We start from the raw sequence: 17,850 nt of genomic DNA, 5'->3' as shown, positions 1-17,850 counted from the left end.
AGGGTTTTTTTCTTTTTGTTTAGTAATTGAGGAAAAACAAATTAAAATTATATATAAATATGTATAATGGAAAAAATAAAAAAATTGTTACAAAGTTGTCACATTCTAAAAATTATATATATATATATACTGTAAATAAAAATTTATATACCTAAAATCTCCTAATTAATTTTTATCTTCCCAAGTTTTCTTTTATATTTGATGGAACAAACTCTCACATGACTTTTTCTTATAGTTTTTAAGTTTTTCAAATGATAGTTGCTTTAACTTTAATAGAAGGATTTTTAGAGAAAGATGATGCCCTCAAAACCATCCTTGAAATCAATTTTCGTGAAAATAATTTTTGGATCAATTGACTTTCTTTTAACTCTGTTTCCTCATCAAATTCTCACTAATATTACAAAAGGGATGGTTATATCTTGGAAATCAGTAAGATGACACGTCAAAGAAACATAATTTGTTGTTTGTTTAAGGTAAAACAATTCTAAATACCTGAATAAAGGCTCAATTGTAACAGTTCTGAATTTCTAATTTTTTAAAATGTTGGGGATCAAAGAAAATGATATTCAGAGCACATAACTGTACAAGAAATTTGATGGATCCATTTTAGCATATTATACAAGCAGAATATAAATTTTAACCTTACAATATATTTGATGTGATTTCCACATACTTGCCACTATCTTCATCCAGTGAAACCACACTTTCGAAAATTTATGTTTTCTGAGTGGGCAAAAAAATAATTAAAAGAAAGAAGTGAAATAAAATGTATAAATAAAAATTTTAAATGAATCAGTGAAGGAGAAATTTCACTTCAGAAAAAATATTTCATAAACCTTATTTTTTAAAAAAACCTGTTCTCGTTTGCCTTCATTCGAACATGTTTCGGCCTTTGATCCATCTTCAAGAATCAGTACATCAGGAATGTAAAGAGAAATTCGACTTATTAGCCAGAATAGACAAATGTGAGAAGCGACAATCTAAATAAAAAATAAAATTTCTCTTCACAAATTTGTAAAATAATAATATTTAAACTGTTGAAAGTAGAGGATTGAAAATTGGAAACAAGAATGATCATGCTACAAGGGTAAAATGTCCTCAGCTTCATCACGTGAACATCATTCTTTCATATTGTGAGTTAGAGAAAAAAAGAAAGAAATAATAATTTAATTAGTGAATCAACAGAAAGCTTTAATTGTGCAGTTTCCACATGTTGAACTTAATTTAGCCTAAATGAGGCAGAATGCTTTTATTTCAATAATTCTGAAAAATTTATATACAATTGCTGAATCATTTTCTTTATTATAATTTAGGCAACGAATAAATAGAATTTGCATCAAACGAAGTGAGAATAATATTAACTTGAGAAAACTAGTTAAATGGAAACCTATATTTTATGAAAGAGCAAAATACACTGTGACAAAAAAAAAATTAATATCATGTCTTGCAAATTGAATATGGTTTTAAAAAATATGTTTCTCATCTCTGAATGGATTTTCAGAGAAAGCTAGCGAGAAAAGAAGTCTGAAACAAAAAATAAAGAAAATGAACTTTTCAAAATACTGCAGGAGATGGTAGACAACAAACACAACTTGTACCATCGTAGTCACGTAAAAATACGATAAAAATGGAAGTTAGGAGAAAGGCCAATAGAATTCTAAATCTTACGCCTGAATGAAGTCAGGATATAAGCTTTACATTTTTCTTATCAACGTGTAAAATAAAGTATAAGGGAGAAACGAGAAATGTTCAATGAGGTTACACAATAAACGTCTTAAAATTGAATATATATATATGTGAATGTATACACTATAATTGTATTAAAATGTATATACAACAATAATATTATTCAGATAATAGCGAGAAAAAGATGACCAACTTGGTTTGAAATATTCCCACACATCCAGGCAATTCTTATTTATGGTTCTAAATACAAATACAAATGATAGAACTTCAGAATTCTCACTCTAGAATTTCAGCATTTTCTGTCATTTAATTCCCTTAGAACAATCAATTCAAAATTCAACTTAGATCAAAATGGTTTGTACCAGAAAGAGAAGCCAAATGCACCAAAAAATAACTTTTTCTGGTAAAAAGATTTGATTAAACTGATAGGGTTTTTTGATCACTACACAATTATCAAGCCATTAAATCCTTCCATTAATGATCTTTCCGAAAGAGTCATAATTTCCTTTAAAAGAAATTCTTTGTTCTTACACGAAAAATAATTTTAACCACAAGTCAGACATGAAGTTATAACTGATTTATGTTCGCTCTTTAATATAAATTGTTGGCTAAGGAAACTGGATTAGAAGATAAACCCATACAAATAAATTACAAAACAAAGATAAATTTTACTATTAAACGAAATAAAAGATCAAACAATTCTAACTGGAACGGAAAAACTACAGCGTGAACCTTTATTATGTTAACTATGTACAATCATCTTTTAGAAAAACTATAAATTACTATAACAAAATCAGGACAACCTAAAATTCATGACTACTTCTCAGATGACTTATCTTTAGCTTGTTCTGTCTTCAAGATCTCAGATATTATTCCAACCTTTTTAAGTTCTTCAATTAGATCACCATTTCTATGCATTTGTAGTAGAATATCACAACCACCAACAAATTCTCCATTTATGAAGACCTGAGGTATGGTCGGCCAATTTGAATATTCTTTAATGTCTGGAAAAAATAGTAAGAAGTCAGTAAATGAACTTGAGCCCCTAGTTGAAGACTAATATGTTACAATTAACTTTTAGTGTTAGTATAGCAATTAATTTATAGAAAACTAAAAAAAAAATTTGAAAGTTCTGTTTCATGGAATTCAATAAGAAATAAAAATATAATAAAGTACCATTTCTCAAGTTATCATTCTCTAGCACATTATAAGCATCATATTTAACTCCGTGCATCTTTAAAATTTGAACAACTGCGTTACTAAAACCACATCTCGGTTCATCTGGTACACCCTTCATAAATACAACAACTTTACTTTTTTTTACTAATTTATTGATATCTGGTTTAGCTAATTTACTAGTTGCATTAGAACAGTATCTAATCATTTGAAATGACATATTTGATAAAGCAGTTATTTTGGTGAAGAACATTTTTTTGTAAAAAAAAAAGAACTAGAATTCTAAATGGATATTAATTTTAACCTGCGTAAATAAAACCTCCACCTTGACCCGCCATACGCTTTCTCAATGCTATCTATAGTATCTATGTAGTATGTAGTACCTACTACCTACCACGTTAAGACGTTATCACACAACTTAAAGTGGTGATGCAAAAATGCCAATGCAGCATTTTAGTGATTGAGGCCTTATTACAATATTTCTGTTTACTAAAATTAATATAAATATCAACCTGGGATATAAGATCTTCGATTACGATTTCGCACTTTTTATAATTTGATATAAAATCTTAATAAGCCAGAACTAAATTTTTAAAACTTAGGGTACTATGGATAGTAAATTAAAGATTCAAAAGAAAGGAAGAAGTCAGAAGGTACCATATGCATTTCAAACTTGTGCTTAAAAATTCTTTTTCCCAAGATTAATTTTAGAACTTAATATTTCTTTAAGGGGCAAAAACAAGAAAAATTAGTTTCAGTAATTTCAGCAGCGATTGGAAACACTATTCGGTATAGTTTGGATCACGAATTTCGACAGAAGTGTTTTGATTTATTGGAGGTAATATTTTAATATTAATTTAAAAAAAGTAATTGTAGTGAATTCAGTTGTATAGATTTATTGTCAGGGAACACAATTTCTTGCCGTTCATTACTACTCATTTCATTTGTTTTAAAGATATGTCCCGTCTTACATTGTTCTCTCACTTCCCATATCTCTTTGAAGCCCTTAAAATGCACCAAGTATGGGGTTCATGAAGAGTGGATTTCAAATATGGAGTAAGCACGGCAAAATCTCATAGATGTGTGAGTTCCTAAAGAAATATCCTCTTTCTGTTATAAGTCGTCCTATCGACACTAACCGTGATTTATCCTCGGGTAATTATATGCGCACTGAACTACTCACGGATAAACCGTGATTACGTTATTCCCAGATAGTTTGAGATTTTTCGTAAGAAACGATTGCTAAATTAATTTACATTTCTTAATAAGGAGTAACATTAAAGGAATGCATGCTTGTATAATTCCATCCAAGTTATTTATTAAATAAATTTAAAAATCCATCAACCAATGACAGACGGTGTTCACCAGGTCGGTGTTTTTCTTCCCTCTTACGTGTCGTTGTGTATCCATACTATTTTGTACTAATTATTTGATTTAAAAAAAAAAATGCCTTTTTTGGGAAAAAGAGGTTTTAGTCAAGTCATATACATTTGTTCTACACGGTTTTCGATTTTATTTTATTAGCAATTTGAATATTGTTTAGGTAAACAACACTGTTGACTGTCAGGAAGCTGTGAAAGAAAAATTGTTATCTTTAACTAAAACTTCATTTCCGACTGTTTCACAAAATAGCAAAGAACTGATGGATGTTAACAAAGGCAGTATTACTTCAGAAAGAAATATTGGAAATGATAACTGCGCAAATTATGAGACTTTGTTCCATCAACAAGATAATTTCTTTAGTTTTTATAAACTAGACAACAACCCTGAAAATTGCTTAGTAATTTCTATGAACATTTTTATATGAAACTGCTATATTAATTTAATTTTTTTGTTTTGTTTGCTCTTTAAAAATATATATATTAACTAAAAAGTTATTTGTTGTAATTTAAATAATTTCATCACTTAGGATAAAATCGAAACACAACCGGATGAAGTTGTGCGCAGTCAAAACAGTGAACCTACAGAAAAAAACAAAGAATCATTTTCTGTTGGTGGCAGTCATTTAGAGACATCATCTGTTATACTAGATAATAGTTGTTTTGAGTGGAATGATACTGTTGAGGTAATAATTAACTTTTATTAATAGTCAAGTAAACTACAATACATATTAAAATCTATGATATAACACAAAGAGAAAAGTCAAAGGCAAGAAGCGTATTCTTCATAAATACAAGACATACCGCTGCAACTTTTATCATCTTTTTTTTCAAAGAAGTAATTCATTTCGTAGCGTTTAAAATTTGGAACTATTCTTCCAAAGCTTTATAAAGACAACACACTTGTTCATAATGCAAAGACATGAAATGAATATTCATATTTCTGTAAATAATCTTGCTATGTATGTCAAATATTTTTTACTTTAGCAGCATATTTTTGTCCACTATGTGTTGAATATGTTGTTTTTCGATTAAACTAAACAATTTTCGTTTATTTATTTTATTTAAGAATCCAGAACTGGATGAGAATGCTCCGTTTTTGCTGTTCTTACCATATTGGTGTAAATGTTTTATTATGAGTAGGTTTTTTTTTTATTTAAAAGTAGAAAACTAGCAAGTTACTGCCCTCTGCCAAGTTATTTAATTATTTAATGTGTTACCTGTTTTTCTAGAAACACTAAGCTTGAGGTCTTGCAAACATTCTCTTTCATGAACATGTTTGGTTCTTTGGAGATGTAGGACAAACTTAGTTTCAATTTGAGTTTAACAGCACAAATTATTATTCTAGCTTTATGATTTTTACCGTTGCCTGTACTTCTCTTTTTTGTCGTGAAAATTCTTTTTGGTATTTGTTTACAGATCAACCCAGTTTTTTCATAATTAAACCTTTTTTCAGGTGGTACATTTCTGAAATTTCGTAGTGAACGTCTCAGACTGCTATTTATTATTCTTCCTTCTTGCTTAATATGCATTGGATTCTTGAATTCTTAAACTATTGTGAGCATCATAATGTCAAAAGACATGCAGTATGTACATTTTGTTTAAGAAGTTTTAGCTCTTCGCCAGTTTTCATAGATACCTAAAGTATAACTTAACCGGTTCATTCCTTACGCAATAACACATATTTTAAATGTCTGGTTATCTTCAAATAGCGCCGGCGACCCAAACTTATTGACGGCTACAGACTTAAGAATAATAGAGAATGGACATTGAATTTTAAGTTAATTTTAAACGAAGATGAAATAGAAACATACTTCAACTTTTTAATACCGTTTGTCAGTTTTTATAGTGAAGTAAGTTATTATGGAAGAAAGTAGACAATCTCACCTGCACATGAAATTCCAGATTAGTTTCTCTCAACTTCTCTTTCTCTATCTGGGGCGCTACAATCCTGAATGAACCTGGATCTCCTCTTACAGCATTCTTCATTCTTCCCGAGCGACAGCCTTAGAGCGCAACTTCTCAGTCTTATTCCTTAAACTTCCTTAGCCTTCTACGTCATGAAGCCGCCTCAAACGAGGCGTCATTCAAAAGACTTTATCAATTTTATTGACATAAAATAAATTTGTCCAGAATTTTATCCATTTAAAAGTGGCCAACTTTTTAATCTTATTGATACAAAGAATATTTGGTTTGCTTTGCAGGGTTAAATTAACTATCCCGTTGAATGGTCTCATCCTAAAAGAAAATTTGATTTTCATCGGTTACATCTTTTAGTCGCACAGCACACTCTCGGCCCTCAGCAGAAGAAGAATAAATTTACAATATAATAAATATAACTGAAAATGGGAGAGTGAATTTTGAGAATTAATTTATTGAATAACATGATATAATTAATAAGTACCTGTTTTGATTAATAAAAATTAAAATTTATATTCAGACTTTATAAAAAATTTAGATTCTTATTCTCTTTGCGAAAGCTTTCTTAAAAATAAAAATGGAATATTTCAGGTTGTGAACGCCAAGAAACAAAACTGTTTTTTTTTAATCAACTTTTTCATTTAAGGCTACTTTTATTGTACGTAAATCTTGCTGAAAGACATGATTACGTTGTAAGTTTAACTTAGAAACGCTTACTTTAACGTAGAATTCTTATTCTTATTTAGTAAATATAAATAATATTGTTGAGCAATAGTAAAATCCAAATTTAATGAAAAATTACTTAAATATATTAAAAGGATTTTGTTTTTCATTGCATATATTAATCTAATAAAATGTATATACTTATATGTATATTTATATATAAAGTTAATTATGTTATAAGTTATGTAGAAGAAAGGTTTAAATAAAAATTTAGCAATTTAGTAGAAATAATTTAATATAAACTTAAATCCCAGATTTGACCAGTCACAAAGAAGCCAATATCTATACACTGTGTTTCATTCTATTTTAACACCTTTTTGTTTATATTAGTAGTTCTCATTTTATATATGTATTAGTAGTACGATCCCCCTAATTATTACTGTGCAACTCCAAAGGGGACGCGATCCTTAATCTGGAAAACATTGTTGCAACACATCAAATTACTTGAGACACCTTTTCTTTGGCTATACATCCCAAATGTTGTAAAAAAAATATTATCACAATTCCGTTCAAAAGAATTTGAGTTTATTTTGGAAACAAAGTACTTTGAACTTTGGCCCAAGGCATACATATTTTTTGAAATACGTACTTTGAATAATCGAATTTGCATTTTTTTTTTTCTAAAGACACGTTCTCTTCATTAGAGAGAAGAATTTGAATTTGCTTAAGTGCTCCCTTGAGAATTTGGATCGTTGAGATTGTCAATAAATTGGAAAAAAAAAAACGTAATGTTGAAAAAACCCAAGTTTGACAATTTTTTCCACTTTCTCTATAAAAGATGAAATTACCAAACAAATTAACAAGCTTTTTAGATGACTTTTAAGTATCTAAGAAAACCATACTTCAATGCCTTACAACAGCTCTCTCCGAAAGAGCTTTGCGCTTCCATGGAGCGAATTCCTTCAGGTTTCTACAGTACTTTTAGAGTGGCAGGCTTCAGATTCTTCAAGTTCAAGTTCTAAGGACAGACCTTGTAGTTAGTAAATTTAACTCGAAAGTTTTAGCAAGGAACTATTATAGTGAATATTGAAAAATGTTTTATTTTTTCGACTAGGTCAACTTCATTGGTTATACTTATTAACATTTATGTTTGCTTTATATTGTTAAGTTAAAGGTTAGTGTACCTTCTGTCCTGTTTAGATATCAACCTTTAATCAAGTATATCAACCTTTAATGTTAATGTTAAACCAATTATAATTGCAAGCTCCGAAGATGACCTAGTCCTGGTCGGAAAAGTTTTACAGAAATTGGCAATAATCATTCTTCCCCGTAAATATAAGTCAATTATATTTCTGGAGTACATATCTAATTTTCAAGAAAATATAATAACTTAAATTGAATTTTAGAAAAGTAGTCGGTAACTATACTAAACTTAAAAGGAAAATTAGGTCTATTGTGGTTTAGGCGGTAGCGGCAAAGCGTTTTAAAATGGTCAAACAAAAGCTTAGAAGGTCAAAACAAAGAATGCGCAGTGTTATAGTCCAATTGTTAACAATACCCAGTCTGAATTCCCTGATACGGGCCAAAACCCAATTTTTAGAATGCTGTCGGCAAACTTTACAATAAAACTAAAGAAATTGTATTACATATTTACACTAATCTGTATATTTATGGAATAGAAAATTATAGTCTAGTTCAAGTTAAATTCAATATTAAATACTTGCTTTTTCCTCAGTAAGAGAAACTGATCACGACGAATTCGGGATCTCGAGTTTTCATCGTGAATGTACCTTCTTCAGTGCACTGAGCAGGGCCGGCTCCAGGTTTTTGTGGGCTCATGGGCGATAGAGGCTAAACAGGCCCTTAGTGGAAGAAATCTTGTGGCGACAGACAATTAGATTATACGATTGCAAAATTAATGGACAAATAGGGAATTGTCTTCTAGTTTTACAGCAAAGATTGTGATTTCTGCCTCTGTGTATTAATAAATAAGCCAGGCATGGATTGCACACACAGGGTTGTCCTAATTTGAAGTTACGATTGCAAAATTAATGGAAAAATAAGGAATTGTCTTTTAGTTTTACAGCAAAGATTGTGATTTCTGCCTCTGTGTGTTAATAAATAAGCCAGACGTGGATTGTACACACAGGGTTGTCCTACTTTGAAGTTACCTGCGCAAAATGAATGGAAAAATAAGGAATTCTCTTCTAGTTTCACTCCAAAGATTGTGATTTCTGCCTCTGTGTATTAATAAATAAGCCAGACTTGGATTGTACACACAGGGTTGTCCTAGTTTGAAGTTACGATTGCAAAATTAATGGAAAAAAAAGGAATTGTCTTTTAGTTTTACAGCAAAGATTGTGATTTCTGCCTCTGTGTATTAATAAATAAGCCAGACTTGGATTGTACACACAGGGTTGTCCTTATTTGAAGTTACGATTGCAAAAATTGATGGAAAAATAAGGAATTGTCTTTTAGTTTTACAGCAAAGATTGTGATTTCTGCCTCTGTGTATTAATAAATAAGCCAGACGTGGAATGTACATACAGGGTTGTCCTAATTTGAAGTTTCGATTGCAATATTAATGGAAAAATAAGGAATTGTCTTTTAGTTTTACAGCAAAGATTGTGATTTCTGCCTCTGTGTATTAATAAATAAGCCAGGCATGGATTGTACACACAGGGTTGTCCTAATTTGAAGTTACGATTGCAAAATTAATGGAAAAATAAGGAGTTTTCGTCTAGATTGACTGGAAATATTGTGATTTCCTTCTACATTCTTTCGCAATCATTCTCTTTCTATTGTTGAAGACTAGAAGAAAATTTCTTATTTTTCCATTCATGTTTCAGACGTAAATTCAAAATATGGTCTACCCTGTGTATACATTCTACCTCTGGCTTATTTAATAATTCACTGAAGCAGAAATTTTAATCTTTCTATTCAAACCAGATGAGAATCCCGGATTTTTCCATTAATTTTGTAATCGTAACTCAAAATTCGGGCGATCCAGTGTATACATTCCACCTCTGGCTTATTTAATAATTCACTGAAGCAGAAATCTCAATCTTTCTATTCAAAATAGACTAGAATTTCTTATTTTGATTATTTTTTGTAACTTCTAATTCGGAGTACCCTATTTGTACAAAACTTTTCACCCCCGAATTTGGTATTGCCATTACAAAATAATTAGGGAAATTAGTAATTCTTGTCTAGTTTTGAACAAACGTACTTGAATTTTGCTTTAGTTGATTAAAAACTAGGTCAAAGGTGGATTGTACATACTGGGTAGCTGTATTGTACAATCTTTGCTGTGAAACTAGAAGAGAATTTCTTATTTTTCCATCAATTTTTGCAATCGTAACTTCATATAAGGACAACCCTGTGTGTACAATCCACGTCTGGCTTATATATTAATACACAGAGGCAGAAATCACAATCATTCCAGCAAAACTTGAAGAGAATTCCTTATTTTTCCATCAATTTTGCAGAAGTAAGTTCAAATTAGGAAAACCATGTGTGTACATTCCTCGTCTGGCTTATTTATTAATACACAGAGGCAGAAATCACAATCTTTGCTGTGAAACTAGAAGAGAATTCCGTATTTTTCCATTCATTTTGCATAGGTATCTTCAAATTAGGGCAACCCTGTATGTACATTCCACGTCTGGCTTATTTATTAATACACAGAGGCAGAAATCACAATCTTTGGAGTGAAACTAGAAGAGAATTCCGTATTTTTCCATTCATTTTGCATAGGTATCTTCAAATTAGGGCAACCCTGTATGTACATTCCACGTCTGGCTTATTTATTAATACACAGAGGCAGAAATCACAATCTTTGGAGTGAAACTAGAAGAGAATTCCTTATTTTTCCATCAATTTTGCAGAAGTAACTTCAAATTAGGACAACCCTGTGTGAACATTCCTCGTCTGGCTTATTTATTAATACACAGAAGCAGAAATCACAATCTTTGCTGTGAAACTTGAAGAGAATTCCTTATTTTTCCATCAATTTTGCAGAAGTAAGTTCAAATTAGGACAACCCTGTGTGTACAATCCACGTCTGGCTTATATATTAATACACAGAGGCAGAAATCACAATCTTTGCTGTGAAACTAGAAGAGAATTCCGTATTTTTCCATTCATTTTGCATAGGTATCTTCAAATTAGGGCAACCCTGTATGTACATTCCTCGTCTGGCTTATTTATTAATACACAGAGGCAGAAATCACAATCTTTGCTGTGAAACTAGAAGAGAATTCCGTATTTTTCCATTCATTTTGCATAGGTATCTTCAAATTAGGGCAACCCTGTATGTACATTCCACGTCTGGCTTATTTATTAATACACAGAGGCAGAAATCACAATCTTTGGAGTGAAACTAGAAGAGAATTCCTTATTTTTCCATTAATTTTGCAGAAGTAACTTCAAATTAGGACAACCCTGTGTGTACAATCCATGCCTGGCTTATTTATTAATACACAGAGGCAGAAATCACAATCTTTGCTGTGAAACTAGAAGAGAATTCCGTATTTTTCCATTCATTTTGCATAGGTATCTTCAAATTAGGGCAACCCTGTATATACATTCCACGTCTGGCTTATTTATTAATACACAGAGGCAGAAATCACAATCTTTGGAGTGAAACTAGAAGAGAATTCCTTATTTTTCCATCAATTTTGCAGAAGTAACTTCAAATTAGGACAACCCTGTGTGAACATTCCTCGTCTGGCTTATTTATTAATACACAGAAGCAGAAATCACAATCTTTGCTGTGAAACTTGAAGAGAATTCCTTATTTTTCCATCAATTTTGCAGAAGTAAGTTCAAATTAGGACAACCCTGTGTGTACAATCCACGTCTGGCTTATATATTAATACACAGAGGCAGAAATCACAATCTTTGCTGTGAAACTAGAAGAGAATTCCGTATTTTTCCATTCATTTTGCATAGGTATCTTCAAATTAGGGCAACCCTGTATGTACATTCCACGTCTGGCTTATTTATTAATACACAGAGGCAGAAATCACAATCTTTGGAGTGAAACTAGAAGAGAATTCCGTATTTTTCCATTCATTTTGCATAGGTATCTTCAAATTAGGGCAACCCTGTATGTACATTCCACGTCTGGCTTATTTATTAATACACAGATGCAGAAATCACAATCTTTGGAGTGAAACTAGAAGAGAATTCCGTATTTTTCCATTCATTTTGCGCAGGTAACTTCAAAGTAGGACAACCCTATGTGTACAATCCACGTCTGGCTTATTTATTAATACACAGAGGCAGAAATCACAATCTTTTCTGTAAAACTAGGAGACAATTCCTTATTTTTCATTAATTTTGTTTACGTAACTTCAAATTCTTGGCTACCCTGTGTACATATTTCACATCTCGCAGAAATCTCAATCTTTCTATTGAAACCAGATGAGATTCCCGGATTTTTCCATTAATTTGGTAATCGTAACTGAAAATTCATGTAGTCCTACGTATACGTTTTACCTCTGGCTTATTTAATAATTCACTGAAACCAAAATCTATATCTTTCTCGAAAAACTAGATAAGACTTCTTTATTTTTCCTTTTATTTTGCAATCGTAACTTCAAATTCGGAGTACCCAGTTTGTAGAATCTAATTCACCCCTTAATTTGGTATCACCATTACAAAAATAATAGGGGAAATTAGTAATTCTTGTCTAGTTTTGAACAAACGTACTTGATTTTTGTTTTAATATAGTAAAAACTGAGTCAAAGGTGGATTGTACATGCTGGGTAGCCTTTAATTAGAAGTTACGTTTGCAAAATTAATGGAAAAATTATGAATTCCTGTCTAGTTCGATAGGAAATTCTAATATTTTGGATTTTGCGTATTAATAGCTAAGCCAAAAGAAGATTGTGCAGACAGGGTCGCCCAAATTTGTTATTACCAATGCGAGATTTATAGAGAAATAAGAAATTCTGCTTTAGTTTGACTGAAAAGATTAGTAATTCTGGCCTAGTTTTGAACAAACGTACTTGATTTTTTGCTTAAGTGTATTAAAAACCAAGGTAGATTGTGCATACTGGGTAGCCTTTAATTAGAAGTTACGATTGCAAAATTAATGGAAAAGTAAGGAATTCTCGCCCAGATTGACTGGAAAGATTCACATTTCTTTCTTCATTTTTTCGCAATCTTTCTCTTTGTATTGTTCAAAACTAGAAACAAAATTTTCAGACGTTCATCTTCTGAACTTCTTTGTGTATACATTCCACCTCTCCCAAATTTAGAATTACCATTGCGAGATGAATAGAGAAATGAGGAATTCACTGAAGCCGAAATTTTTAATTTATTTTTGGTAATTTCATTCTTAATTTTATAATTTGTTTAATTTTATGCTTTCTATCCAGGGTTTTGTTCATCTTCAAGGCATATATGTACTTATTAACAATTGTCATTTTTTATTTTTAGTTTGCTGGGTTTAAACTACTTTCACTCAAACTATAAATTTTTACCCCTTATTTGATCATAAAGGAACATTAACCCCGGAAAGAGGAGATTTGGATAAGGTTGAACCATACATAACATTCTAAGCTTTTCAAAAAAACACTTTATGCCGTACTTCATCGGTTTTGTAGAAGAAACAAAAGCATAGAATGGAAACTAATGTTGGTTTTTTTTTGGTGTGAACCAAACAGTTGAGTAATTATAATGGAAGAATGATACAAAGGAAACCAACCAGAAAGTTATAGTGGAAGGTAAGATGGCGGAATTGTGGAGAGAACATCAAAGAATTTGTCGGCATGGAGGAGGTGAGAATAAGGCGTTCTCTCAGATTCAGCTCTACAGCGCAAGTTCTCTTTCATGATTACTTTTTTCCACCACCACTCATCGGTGCTACCTTAGTGTGCTGTTCAGCCATTATCGTTTTCTTTGCCTCCATTTATGAGAGCGCCTTGCAAGCTTATAAAATTTCTATTTTAAGATTTCACAAGAAATTCACATTTGGAAATCCTCTAAGTTATAAACGAGGTTTTACAAATGGTCTGCATTTCTCTCTGTGTTTGTCTGTGATAGTGTCTCTATGAGAAAAGCTTAAAAACGGAAAATCTTGGAAAATATCAAATTAGATTGAAATTAGATGCGAACAGGAGATAGAAGACACATCAGATTTTAATAATCAATGTCGGGCAACAGCAATTGCAATCTCTTAACTGAGTAGACTCAATTTTCAGTTTTGGAAACTTTTATCGAAAACGGTTTCTCTCTAATTATATTTCGTACATTCCTCATGCTTTGATTGCTAACTTTTACTTGAATAATTTTCCTTGGAGAAAATGGTATAAAAAGAAAGTCGTACATATGTGTCACTGCAATGAGTTTTCTCATTTTAATTTCATACGATGGAAAATTATTTTTTGACAATTGTGGTTAAAGGCGTTAGAATAGGCTTTCCTGCAACGTATCTGTGTATTTACGGTTTAACTAACTATTTGATTATAGCGTTCAGAAGCAAATTTCTTTTAACATTTTAATTGTTTTTTCTGTTCTGAGCCAACATTTTGTTTATTCAATAATCTTTAAGGATAAAGGCATGAATACATTTCAACTAATTATAAGAATTATTCTGAATATATTCCAGCTAAGATATAGAATAAACAATCTTAAGTTAAAGAAATTATATTTAACATTACGTTTCATTAAATACCTTCATCCAAAGTCGAACAATATTCTTTTCTTTTTTTTTTAATTTATTTATTTTCACAACTGCAGTATAATTCTGCATCAAGTGAAGCTGATACAACATGATAATGGAATAGATACATGAATACATGAGGGGAGAATTCACCCATTGGTGAAACTCCCAAAGTGGTACAGTTCACTATTGTACATTGGCTCTTACTTCATTTAGAAGATCGCGTGGCCACCTGCGCTTCAACCGCCTGGGAGGATTTCCTGGTAGAGTGGTAAGTTGAGCTACTAGAGGATTGTGATGCGAGGTAATTGAAGTATGGAATTTAATGTAACGGGATCTAACAGCTCCCGGAAACATAGGGAACAAGGAAATCTCGGTGCAAGGTATGATTAGAAACAAATTAACTGCCGGCATCCACCTTACTGTGCTAAGTGCGCAGAACCCCACTTCAGCAAGGAATGCCCAAAACCAATTACGGTCCCTCGTAAATGCGTTCTATGTGGAAACAATCACTCTGCCAGCTATAAGGGATGCTCTGTTCATCAGGAGCTCCAGAGAATGAGGAGGCCGATGCCCGTCTACGAGCACCCTTCGCCTGTGAGAAGAGATTATCCAGGGCCACCATCTCTCAACGCTTTTCCTGCACTGAAAGAAGTTAATAGGACAACAACAACCAATGCTCAAATATCGTATGCTCAAATGCTTAGAAGTGTACCTGCGCTTCAGCCGCAACTACCTCTTCCTCAACCAAATCCTACTTCTGATATTACTTTGTAATCACTTCCTTCTTAAGTGACTTAAAGAGCACAATCAATCCTCTTATTAACCTCCTTACCACCCTAATAACGAGTCTCCTGCCCAGGCTTGCTCCTTAATCCCACAAACATCAATTCTCTCTCAATCCTCCTATGGAACGCCAATAGGCTGAGCTCCCAACGACTCGAACTGGACGCATTCCTCCACTACAGAAGAATAGACATCGCACTCATCACAGAGACTCATTTTACTAGCAGATCTTATTTCAACATAACCGACTACACTATCCACAGAACTGATCACCCTGATGATACTGCCCATGGGGGCACTGCAGTTCTAATAAAAAACTGTCTTCAACACAATCTGATCCCAACTAATCCTACCAATTCTCTTCAATCAACAGTCATATCTCTCCCAATAAACTCTTTCCAATTGACAATAGCATCAGTTTACTGCCCTCCTAATCATGCTATATCTTCCAATGATTTCCTCTCCTTTTTCCAGTCCCTCGGAACAATATTCTAAAATTAATTATCTTAATTGATAGAAAAATCGTAATGTCGGCCATGTAAAAAAGAAATTTTTATTATTTTCTGAACAACTCTAGTGGAAATGTTAAGTTCCAAGCGGACGAAGACAAAACAATTTTTATTTCACTAACAAAAATGAATACCTAATATCTTACAATTAAAATTAATGCAAAAATTACTCTCAAAAAAACAATTGTAGAGAATTTATTTTTTTTGCTTTGGTGACTGATTCATTATCCCAAATGGAAGTAATATTAACAATATTACCTACCGGACAGTTTTAATAATTATAAATAAATTATGCCAAAAGAATATAATACACATTAATAAATGAAATTAACTTTGTATTGCCAAGTAAATAACAAATGAACATTTTTTTTTATCGTTTATTTAGTTACAATCAACGCATAAAAAAAAAAAAATTATAAAATGTTAACGCTTTCCTTTTCTGGAATATGGCCTCATAATTATTGATATTATTATTAATAAAATATTCACAGGACTTTTTGGAATATTTATTATCTTATTTTTAATCACCATTCACACAAGCTTCCTCGCCATTATAAGCTTTCGTTAGCTTCCACATACAAAGAATAAAGGGCCGAAAGTAAATTAGGGAAGGGTGTTTAAGAAAGAATTGCGCAGTAGAACCTTTATCTATTGTGCGGCTTCTATTCACAACGCCATCTTATGTTCAACTCTTTAAAGTTTTGTCAAAACACCGACAATTTACCTGCTAATAATGACCATTGTCACTATTACTATTACTATTCTTCTACAACCATTCATAAGAAATAAAACTTCTGTTTCTATTCTAGACTTTCATTCTATAAGAGGGACAAAGTTGTCGGCTTTTCTTTGAAGTGTTATGCTGTTGTAATCTTGAACAAGAATTAAATTTGTGGCTAAATTGTTGGGGGCTGACGGAAATCGCTGATTTTATCGTTATAGCACGCCATTTTTTTCCCTATACATTAATTAAAATTTGAAACTTTTTCTCTGACGCGGTTGGCCAGAATTTTACGGGAAGCTAAGATCGTTTAGAAAAATAAGGAAATATATGATCGTTCAGAAATAAAATGAATAAAGTGTGCAACGACGGAAAAGATCAGCAACATTATCCAGAAATAAAAATTTTGTGAACGATTTCATTTCCACACAGCTTTTCGTGACATACTAGAAGAAACACATTCTTTTAAGTAAAGTAATGCTAATTTTAACTGGGATTATCTAATCAGGTATGGTGGACGAAGGCGGACAGCAAATATACTTTACCATAAATTTCTTACATTATCAATAATAAAATTTTTGAAAAATATCACGAGAATTGCTATTATTTCAAATTCGATTAAAATCTGATTTTTAAAATTTCTTTGTAAATATCGGAAGCTTGTAGGCTATTGAAGATGATATTTTTTGAATATTCTTCAAAAATTCTTTTAAAGTTGTGGTGATTTTCTATTTTATAATCAGAACTGTACAGTTGACCCAATAGTTTTAGTGTTGACATCCCTTTGACCCAATTGTAGTTTTATTATTAATATTATTATTTATTTAGTAATTTACAATCTGTATAAATAAATACAATAAGTAAATAGGAATATGTAAGATAAATAAATGCATGAAAGGCAGGAGGAGAGAAACTACCCACCTATAGCACCCTCTACAGGGTATGAATGATGTTTATGATCTTCAGACTGCAAGGAAGTTACAGGGTCACTGGCGATTCAGTAGGCGAGGAGCATTGTCAGGGATGTCAGAGGAGACGAGAGACAGTACTAGAGGATTAGAGCAAGCTGAGAGTACAGTATGGAACCTTTGATATCTCGCCTTGGCGAATGGGATGTTGAGGTCGCTGTGAAGAGTGAGGTGAGTCACGTAGAAAGGAGCGTCCAGCTATCTGTCGGAGGAGTTTTGACTGAAATGTTTGTACAGTCCGTATGTTTGTAGGTTTAGCTGAACCCCACAGCTCTAGTCCGTAAGTCCACTTAGGTTTGAGGACAGTACTGTGTATTAAGCGTTTGAGTTCTATGGGCAATTTGGAGGGTCTTCTAAGTAGTCTGTAAAG

The 17,850-nt window shown here is 31.9% G+C and overlaps 2 protein-coding genes across 5 annotated transcripts; one reads left to right on the top strand and one right to left on the bottom strand.

Moving 5' to 3' along the window:
* Positions 1 to 47: 47 nt before the first annotated feature.
* Grx5 (Glutaredoxin 5) lies at positions 48 to 3,286 on the bottom strand. 2 transcript variants are annotated; one of them, XM_074126233.1, is made up of 2 exons: positions 2,863 to 3,200; positions 48 to 2,690 (listed from the first exon to the last, which is right to left on the bottom strand). In XM_074126233.1, the coding sequence occupies exons 1-2, from the start codon at positions 3,113 to 3,115 to the stop codon at positions 2,503 to 2,505; spliced, it is 441 nt and encodes a 146-aa protein (XP_073982334.1). In that variant the 5' UTR covers positions 3,116 to 3,200; the 3' UTR covers positions 48 to 2,502. The 2 variants fall into 2 exon arrangements, with proteins under 2 accessions (XP_073982334.1, XP_073982335.1); XM_074126234.1 differs by having other exon boundaries at positions 1,769 to 2,690; positions 3,167 to 3,286.
* LOC141453250 (uncharacterized) lies at positions 3,258 to 7,092 on the top strand. Of its 3 annotated transcripts, XR_012457869.1 has the most exons (6): positions 3,263 to 3,515; positions 3,593 to 3,700; positions 4,406 to 4,642; positions 4,772 to 4,927; positions 5,698 to 5,827; positions 6,446 to 7,089. XR_012457869.1 is itself a non-coding variant. In XM_074126231.1 (5 exons), the coding sequence occupies exons 1-5, from the start codon at positions 3,471 to 3,473 to the stop codon at positions 6,449 to 6,451; spliced, it is 552 nt and encodes a 183-aa protein (XP_073982332.1). In that variant the 5' UTR covers positions 3,266 to 3,470; the 3' UTR covers positions 6,452 to 7,082. The 3 variants fall into 3 exon arrangements, 1 of the variants encoding a protein (XP_073982332.1); XR_012457870.1 differs by lacking the exon at positions 3,593 to 3,700 and having other exon boundaries at positions 3,258 to 3,515; positions 6,446 to 7,092; XM_074126231.1 differs by lacking the exon at positions 5,698 to 5,827 and having other exon boundaries at positions 3,266 to 3,515; positions 6,446 to 7,082.
* Positions 7,093 to 17,850: the final 10,758 nt, after the last annotated feature.

This window comes from Rhodnius prolixus, unplaced genomic scaffold (assembly GCF_049639745.1).
Source record: "Rhodnius prolixus isolate KJV_2025 unplaced genomic scaffold, Rpr scaffold_3, whole genome shotgun sequence".
In the NCBI taxonomy this organism is placed as follows: Eukaryota; Metazoa; Arthropoda; class Insecta; order Hemiptera; family Reduviidae; genus Rhodnius; species Rhodnius prolixus.
This window is presented reverse-complemented; position numbering and strand designations above follow the sequence as displayed.